The sequence below is a fragment of the Choloepus didactylus genome, chromosome 27 (genome assembly GCF_015220235.1).
Source record: "Choloepus didactylus isolate mChoDid1 chromosome 27, mChoDid1.pri, whole genome shotgun sequence".
NCBI classification, from domain to species: Eukaryota; Metazoa; Chordata; class Mammalia; order Pilosa; family Megalonychidae; genus Choloepus; species Choloepus didactylus.
In genome coordinates this window covers 428,817-437,791 of record NC_051333.1, presented here as the reverse complement: position 1 = coordinate 437,791, position 8,975 = coordinate 428,817, and the positions used below count along the sequence as shown (strand labels likewise).

Here is an 8,975-nt window from a genome sequence, read left to right as displayed (position 1 = left end):
AGGGCGGACGCTCCTCTGCCCTGCAGGGCGCGGGGACGCGGTGGCCCGCTCGGTCCCCTGTTCAGACCCACGGGGCGCGCGGGAGAAAGCGGAGCGGGGGCCGCACCAGACCGCCCGGCCTCGGAGCTGGGTGAATGTTCGCTTTGAATGTTGTGTCTGTCTTTCTTTAACGCTGGTTTGTTTCTAAACAATAAAGCTGTGGCGAGGTTTCCCACAGGAAAGCGGCCTGTGGCCCGGGACCCCTCAGCGACCTCCCGCCGCTGCCCACACACCCGGGGACGCGCTCGCCAGGCCTCCCATGGCCCCTGACCCTCCTCGACCACTCCAAGTTAACCCCGCCAGTGGGTCGCGCACTTGTCCCCACCAGGTCAGCACACGAGCGCGGAGGCGTCGTCCCACCAGGGTGGGCAGAGAAGGGCGACCGGGCGACCGAGCGAGCGAACCTGCGGCGTCAGGACTCGAACCCGGGACCTGCCATTCCGGAGGGCGGGGGCAGATGCGCCCAGAGCCTGCGCGCAGCCCTCTGGGAGTTGTAGTTCGGCGCCCTCCCGCGCAGGCGCAGACCCGGTCGGTGGTAGCTGCGGCTTTCGCCCTTCTGTTGGCGGGTGAGCGCGGTCTGGGAGAGGGTGGATGCCAAGAGGTAAGGCCAAGTGGGGCGGGGGTCGGCGGGACTGCACCCCGAGCCCTGCTGCCTCGGCCGCAGCACTCTGGGTGGGGGCGGGGCCAGCAGGAAGCGACCGGGAGCGCGCACGGCTCTCTGGGAGTTGTAGTCCGTTGCCCGCCCGCGCAGGCGCAGACCGGGTCGGTGGCGGCCGCGGCCTTTGTCCTGCCGTCGGCGGGTGAGTGGCGTCGGCCGGCCGGACCCCGGCGAGGGAGGCCGACCACGCGCGGAGCCGGAGTCTGCCCTGGGGCCCCTGCCGGAACGTGTACGCGACCTCCCGGGTCTGGCCCGAGTTCCTTTTGCTGCTTCGGGCCCGGGGCGGTCGCCGGGGGGAGGGGCCGAGTGGGCGGGGCGGGCTAAGGGGGTGGCGCCGGGTCCGCAGGCGGGACTCGGGCCCCGGGTGGGCCTCCGGGCTTTGGCGGGAGGCGTCTGGGGCTCTCGGTCTCTGGAACACAGCCAGAAGGAGGGATGAGCCGGCCTGACCCTTCCGAGGCTGGAGCCAGCCTGACCTGCATCCCCCTGCCTCGGTGGGACTTCCAGGGTTGGGGGTATGTGCAGGCCAAGTCCCCACCAGGTCATCTCGGAGCCCTGCATGTTCTCGAGGACGAAGAGGGGGAATGGAGAGCAGATACCCAAGATTTTAATCCCTTCTGACTGAGGCCCAGGAGACAGACTCCTTTTACTGAGTGCCCCCTTCATGTGAAGCACCATTCAGGCCCCTTCATTAATTTAGCAAACATGCATTTAGCATGGTTTGGGTGCCAGACCCCCATCCTTGGCGCTGGGCCCTCAGGGGAGACGTCCCACATTGCCTCTGCCTGCAGGAGCCCACAAGGGAGTCTAGAAGGAGGATAGGAAACCCATAAACACATAACAGAAAAAGATAAATCCCAATCCTGGAAACTGCAGTGAACGCAGCAGGGCAGGAGGGGCGTGGGGTGGAACGGGGGCTCAGGGAGATGCAGCTCCACTTTTAGCCTGCGAGTTTCATTTGGAGGAATTGGCCAGGGGAATGAGCTTGTAAACCACTGGCAACAGAATTTTGCATGTAGGAGGTGCTAAATAGAGGCTCACTGAAGAGGAGGCTTCCCTCCCCACAGTCACCACCATGGCAGTGCTGGTGCTGGGCTCTGTTGTCAGCCATTTATGCGCCTCCGTCCACGTAATCTCCATGGCAGCCCCACAGGCCGCACTGTTGTGACCACCTCGTTTACAGAAGAGGGAAACCGAGGCACACCAGGCAGCACCTGGGGACCCCAGGGGCATCTGGCTTTCTGTCCTAACAACAGGAACTATCATACTGGAAGTCGGGGGTGCCCCTCGGCCACCCTGGGCCTTGGTTTCCCCCTCTGTGGAACAGGGTAGGAGAAGCGAAGTCACCTGTGAGCAGCACCAGGTACCAGCAGGTATTCAGAGAAGGCCAGGCCGAGGTTTCATTGCTGTTTGTCCTGGCCTGGCCTGCTGTTCGTTTCTCCCCTGCACCTGGGGGTTCCAGGACACCGACAGCGACTGGCCCAGCCTCTCAAGTCCCCTCTCCCTCCAGAGCTGCCTGCGGAGGCACTGGCCATTCCCAGGGGAGGCCAGAGGCGGGGGAATGACCGCTGGGGTCACCGCTGGGGCCCTGGTGAGTACACTTCGGCCCCCAGCTCTGCAGACCCCGTCCTGGGGTCCCTGCCAGGCTTGTGCTTTCTCAGGGCCTTTGCCCTTGCCGTGCCCCCTGCCAGGAGTGTGCTTAGGCCAACTCCTTGTCCGTCTCCAGATCTCAAACATCACCTCCTCCGAGAGGCCCCCCCGATTCCCCCAACCTGCCCCGGGCTGCCCTGGCAGAGGCTGCCTGTTGATCCCACTGACAATGGGCTTTCTCAGCACAGAGTTCCAGCCCACACCCCAGGCTCACCGTGTTCATCTGATCGCTTGACAAACACGAGAGCTCTGGGGGACGCAGGAGAAGGTGGGGGCGGGGTATGGAACTCCCTGTGGGGCTCAAGGTCCATGCAGGGTGACAGAGGATGGAGCATATGAGGACAAGCCAAGGCCTGGAAGGGGTGGACTGGGGGCCGGCACAACCAGACCAGGACTTTGGGGGAGCCCCCCTGGAGGAAGTGACCTGCAGGCGGGGTGGGAGCCGGGCGAGGCCCGTGAGGAGTGTCCCAGGCAGTGGGAGGTGCACGCACACACCCCAGGTGGGCACTCCCCGGGAACGACAAGCCCCCGCGTGCGGCAGGAGGGCTGAGGACGAGGTCACCAGGGCCGGGCCAGGCTCCGGAGGTCCCAGCCCCCTGGGGCTTCCTGGGCCCCTCCGGCCACGGCCACCCTCACTCGACGCCTGGCCTCACTGAGGACACTCGTGTGTGACGTTTCAGGAGCAGCTGACCTTCGAGGACGTGGCCGTGGACTTCACGCGGGAGGCGTGGGGGCAGCTGGGTCCTGCCCAGAGAACGCTGCACCGTGATGTGACGCTGGAGACCCTGCGGCTCCTGGTCTCCCTGGGTAAGGCTGCGCTGTGTCCCCGGAGACCCGCCCTCCATGCGGACAGACCCTCTTGGGATGGAGACTGGGTCAGGGCTCGGCCCCAGAAGCTCCTCCCTGGGCTGTCTTGGGCTTCGGCCACCTGAGTTCCCTGGAGCTTTGGAGCTTTGGAGCATCACTGAGAAAGTTTTGATAATTTTGGCCCCAGTGCAAAGTTTTGATCGTTTTATTAGAGTAGGACATAGCAGTTGGGATGTTTGGGTTGCAAGTGAGGGATCCCAGCTAAAAATGCCAGAAGCAGAAAAACATGGGGGTTGGAGAACACCCTGGGTCCCCAACTGCAGAAACCCAGATGGAGCCCATCCTCCGCCGCCGCCTCGCCCGGCACCTTCTGCTGCTCCCGGCTGGGCGTACCCTAACCCCATCTGTGCCTCGGTTTCCCCATCTGTGCATGGTAGCTTGTGCTCACAGCTGCCTCACGGGGAGCTGGGAGGACTGCACGAGCGCCCGCGAGCAGGTGTGCTCGGGAATTCCCTGAAGGGGTCGGCCTGCCCCTCCGTGGCCCCTCAGGTCTGGCACATCCCAAAGTCCTGCCCATCCCCGGAGGGTCCCCACAGGCCCAGCTCACTGCTCCGTGGCCCCGTCCTTCTCCTCCATGTCAGGCGCCCTGCCGGTCTCTCTGCAGAAACGTGGGAGGAGCAGGGGCGGCTGCGGACAAGCCCAGAACCTGGCCCCTGCCGGGTGCAGAGCTGCAGAGGAGGGGGGAGGCCTGGCGGGTTGGTGCCGCCAGAGGAAGGGATGGAGGGGGCGTGGGGGTGGGAGGCAGGAAGGGCAGGCAGAGGGAACAGCATGTGCAGGGGTGCAGAGGCTGGAGGGAGCAGGACGGTCCTGCCCAGTGTGGCCGGAGCTCTCCGAGGGTCACGGGGGGTGTGGTGCTTGGGGCTCCTCCACATGGGCACAAAGGGCCCCGCTGATGGGTGGCGCCCCCGGTGGACAGGGCTCTGTAGGAGGTGGGGCACCGGGCAGCCCCCTGGGCAGTTCCCTCTGGCATCAGGCCCAGGCCTAAGGAGAGGCCCTGACACCATGGCCAGGGCCCAAGAGGGACGACCGCTGTGTGTGGGGGGGAAGCCACCTGTAGAGCAGGGAGGGGGCGTCCCTGAGGGACATGGTAGTCTCTGCAGCTGCTTGGGCATCACAGCAGGGTCCTGCCAGCCTTGAAGGGCAACCATCCCTGATCTGATCTATCAGCTCCCTATGGCCGTGTCACAAGTACTGCAAATTTAGAGGGTGGAAACCCCACCAGTCCACCCTCGTGGTTCTTAAGGGCACAAGTCCTAGGGGCTCACTGGACCAAGGGGGTCAGCAGGGCTGGGTCCTTCTGGCTGCTCTGGGGCAGGATCTGCTTCCTGGCCCTTCTCAGCACGTGGATGCCACCCGTTCTCCTCGGCTCGTGGCCTGCAGTGGCTGGGAGAGCCCTTCTCAACCCGTCACTCCGCCCTGGTTCTTCTGTGCCCTTGTCCCCATTAAGGACCCTTGTGACTGCGCTGGGCCACCTGGAGAGCCCGGGCCACGCCCCTGCCTGATGTCAGCTGACTGGAGCCTCCACCCCCTCTGCTCCCAGAATCTCCTGCGGTGTCCGGTGACACAGTCACAGGTTCTGGGGTTAGGACGTGGACATCTTTCAGGGGCTGTTGTTCTGTCCACCACACCTGACTTTACCTTTTATTTTTTAACTTTTCACTGGAGTCTAACATATCCAGTGCCTGCATACACCTTTGGGTCAATCTGTACCCAGGCCCCAAAGGCCCTCCTGCCAGGAAGAAGGAGGGGGAATGCGTTCATTCATTCACTGATTCATTCATTCATGTGGTCATACCTGTTACTGAACTTCTGCTGTGGACATACAGGGGTGACTGGGGGTACCAGACAGAACAAATCAGATCAAAATAATCTACCACCCTCCTGCTGACGGACACGTGGCCCTTTGTGGTCTGGGGAAGCCGACGGGCTTCTTTACACCTGGGATACGATGACAGAACAGTGAGATGCTTCCACGAAGAAATGGGGTCTCCACTCGGAGGGCTGGGCTGGGTGGTCCATCACCCCCGGCACAGTGAAAGCTGCACCAGTCAGGGCCAAGCTGCCACTCTGCCCCTTCCACACCTGGCACATCTGTCACTTCCCTGCAATGCTGTCTCCTGGGCTGCCTTTCCCACCCGTTACCTGTCCCCTCCTTGTGAGCGCCACCCGTACCTCTTCTGCCCACTCCCCTCCTTTACCTCTGTACTTCCCTCCCTCTTCTCTTCCTTCCCAGTTTGCAAAACCATATTTGAAAGTGGTCAAAGCCAAGCCACTTGTGCCTTGATCATCCATTTTATCCTTCTGTTCCCCACTGCTCCACGCAAAGCTCTTTCTGTCCCCAGCACAGGGACTAAGGGACATTTCCACTTTTTTTTTTCTTTAAGGCTTGGACATTAGACCTGAAAACAAGCTGTCAGTTCCAAGGCGAGGCAATGTCTGGGTAGAACACCTCCTGTGGGAGTGGGACGGCCTGTGGATCTCCAGGGGTGAAGACGCCAGGGGCCACGGGGAGCAGAGTCGTGACAGTGTAGACAGCTGAGTGGTGCAGGCAACCTGCACTCAGGAGCAGCAGCAGGGGAACAGGTTTGGAGAAAACTGGGGTCTGAGCCCCCATCTCCCAACTCACCCGATGACTCCTGAAAGCCAAGGCCCCCGTGTGTGGGGGACACACAGAAAGAGACAGAGACCAGGCTTGAACATAAATGCACAACAAAAAACCCATGGGGACAGGAAGCCTTACAAATGTCAGGAATGTGGAAGGGCCTTTGGTCATAGCTCAGCACTCATCGAACACCACCGAACACACACAGGAGAGAGACCGTATGAGTGTCTCGAGTGTGGGAAAGGCTTCCGAAACAGCTCAGCACTTACCAAACACCAGCGAATCCACACCGGGGAGAAGCCCTATAAGTGCAGTCAGTGTGGGAGGCCCTTCAACCAGATCGCCCCGCTGATCCAGCACCAGAGGACGCACACGGGCGAGAAGCCCTATGAGTGCGGCGAGTGTGGGAAATCCTTCAGTTTTCGGTCCTCCTTCAGCCAGCACGAGCGCACGCACACAGGCGAGAAGCCCTACGAGTGCAGCCAGTGCGGGAAGGCCTTCCGGCAGAGCATCCACCTCACCCAGCACCTGCGGGTCCACACCGGGGAGAAGCCCTATCAGTGTGGAGAGTGTGGCAAGGCCTTCAGCCACAGCTCGTCCTTGACCAAACACCAGCGAATCCACACCGGGGAGAAGCCCTATGAGTGCCATGCATGTGGGAAGGCCTTCACCCAGATCACGCCGCTGATTCAGCACCAGCGGACCCACACGGGTGAGAAGCCATATGAGTGCAACGAGTGCGGGAAGGCCTTCAGCCAGAGCACCTTGCTGACCGAGCATCGCAGGATCCACACTGGCGAGAAGCCCTATGGCTGCAACGAGTGTGGGAAAACCTTCAGTCACAGCTCGTCGCTCAGCCAGCATGAGCGGACACACACGGGCGAGAAGCCGTACGAGTGCAGCCAGTGTGGGAAGGCCTTCCGGCAGAGCACACACCTCACCCAGCACCAGAGGATCCACACCGGGGAGAAGCCCTACGAGTGTCAGGACTGTGGAAAGGCCTTCAGCCACAGCTCATCCCTCACCAAGCATCAGCGCATCCACACCGGGGAGAAGCCCTACGAGTGTCAGGAGTGCAGCCGAGCCTTCAGCCAGCTTGCCCCCCTTGTTCAGCACCAGCGGATCCACACGGGCGAGAAGCCCTATGAGTGCCACGCATGTGGCAGGGCCTTCAGCCAGAGCTCCCTTCTCATAGAGCACCAGAGAATTCACACCAAGGAGAAGCCCTACGGATGCAGTGAGTGTGGGAAGTCCTTCAGCCACAGCTCATCACTCAGCCAGCACCAGAGGACCCACACCGGGGAAAAGCCCTATGAATGTCAGGATTGTGGAAAGTCCTTCCGGCAGAGCACTCACCTCACTCAGCACCGGAGGATCCACACAGGAGAGAAGCCGTATGAGTGCGGGGACTGTGGGAAAGCCTTCACACACAGCTCCTCCCTCACCAAGCACCAGAGAACTCACACTGGGTAGACTGTTCCCCATGAGTGCTGCGGACTTGGGAAAGCCTTAAGCCATAGCTCATCCCTGACTGGACTTGACCCAGTCATACTGGTGAGAAACAACACAAACACATTTATACACAAGTCTCTGCATACTGTGCACCCTTCAGTCACCCTCAGGTTGTGGGAATGCTGAGCTCTTGGGAAGTCCATCCCCAGATATCAGATCATCCAGACAGTAGAGAAACATGGAGATAATCAATGTTGAGATCCTTTAGCCACACACAGCAACCAATAGAACCTATAAAAGAGAGAAACAGAACCAGTGGGGATGGTTTCTGTGCAAGGGTTCACGTATTCCAAAGCAGAGCTTTCAGAGTGGTGAGAAACCCAACAGATGCCTTTCATATAAAAGAACCAAACAAAGTCAGAATTTATCATACTGCACATCACAGCGCTTATAAATGGTGCAAGTTGATTCTGATTTTACCAGAAATCAATATGGTGGTGTGCATTCCAGAACAGAGAGTGTCATAAGAAATCACCACCAAAATTCAACTGTCTCAGTACAGAGCTTTCTGATTTGTGTGTAAATTGTTTGATCAGGGTACATGGCAACTATTCTTAGATGTTTGAAGCCCATATGATAAGTACAGTAAACATTTCTAGTTTGTCATTTCTGCATTATTTTACAATAAATTAATCTTTATATGCAATGCAATTGAAAAGGTCTGTATGGGAAAACTTGAGGAAATGTGGAGCCACTTCCATGGAGTCTCTCAGATTCTGGGGTGACTTTTGCTGTGTTGTTCTCCAATAAATTTCTCCACAGGATGTATGGGCATAAGCAACGCAGATGTTGTTGTTTTACAGAAAGGGAAGGATGTTTCCTTTGTTAAGCCACATCTCATAAGCAATAGCGGCTCCACGGTGGAACCTTATTTTTCACAAGATTTGTCTGTTCTATGAAATGTACAAGGTAGTCTTTTTTTGAACTGTTTTTCCATCAGTTCTTCATCCTGGTGTTTTAATAAACATTTGTTTTTACACAATTTAACTTGAAGGCCCAATGTAGTTAATTGAACCCTCAATCCATATACAAAAAACACATGTGGACAGGTGTGTGCAAACACACACGTAGGTGCCAGTATCACAGCACCAGCCCATCCCCACAGGCTTCCTCCAGGCCTGTCCCCCATTCCTGCCAACCAGGACCTGTAAACCACAGCTCCCACCTTCATTAGAACCCAGAGTTAAGTTACACTGGCTCTTTTTGATCATCAACCATAAGTTGTGATTGTATCAATTTGGTTTTCCTAATAAAATTTAAATTTACAGGGAACTTGAAATCTCTCTTGAGGGTACCAAGGTGCAGATAGCTTTTGAATACTCTCCTTTGTATGCTTGTGGAACACCGCCTCTTTTTGGAATTAATTTCAGAGACCATACAAAAGGCACTTAAGAAAATCAGGGTTAAAGGTGCAAAGCAGCACTGTCCAATAGAAACATAACGCAAGCACATAAGTAATTTAAAATTTTCTAGTAACATTAAAAACAAAAAGGTGAAATCTGTATGATTTACCCCTATACATCCAAAATGTTATCTCAACATGTAATCAATATAAAAAATTAACAAGATATTTTCCATTCTTTTTGTGCACTGAGTCTTTGAAACCCAGTGTGTGTTTAACCCTTACAGCACATCTCGGTTTGCTGTGGC

The 8,975-nt window shown here is 57.9% G+C and overlaps 2 protein-coding genes across 2 annotated transcripts; one reads left to right on the top strand and one right to left on the bottom strand.

Annotated features, from left to right (window-relative positions):
* Positions 1-368: 368 nt before the first annotated feature.
* On the bottom strand, positions 369-1,176 carry LOC119521815 (proline-rich protein HaeIII subfamily 1-like). Its single transcript, XM_037820484.1, has 2 exons — positions 1,171-1,176; positions 369-1,106 (listed from the first exon to the last, which is right to left on the bottom strand). The coding sequence occupies exons 1-2, from the start codon at positions 1,174-1,176 to the stop codon at positions 369-371; spliced, it is 744 nt and encodes a 247-aa protein (XP_037676412.1).
* Positions 1,177-1,657: 481 nt separating this feature from the next.
* ZNF135 (zinc finger protein 135) lies at positions 1,658-8,769 on the top strand. The gene is made up of 2 exons (XM_037818969.1): positions 1,658-3,151; positions 5,596-8,769. Exon 2 carries the CDS (start codon positions 5,841-5,843, stop codon positions 7,284-7,286), a length of 1,446 nt encoding a protein of 481 aa, XP_037674897.1. The 5' UTR covers positions 1,658-3,151; positions 5,596-5,840; the 3' UTR covers positions 7,287-8,769.
* The last annotated feature ends 206 nt before the right edge of the window (positions 8,770-8,975 follow it).

Coding starts and splice junctions, on each gene's coding strand:
- ZNF135 (XM_037818969.1), top strand. CDS start 5,841: ATGACTCCTGAAAGCCAAGGCCCCCGTGTGTGGGGGACACACAGAAAG.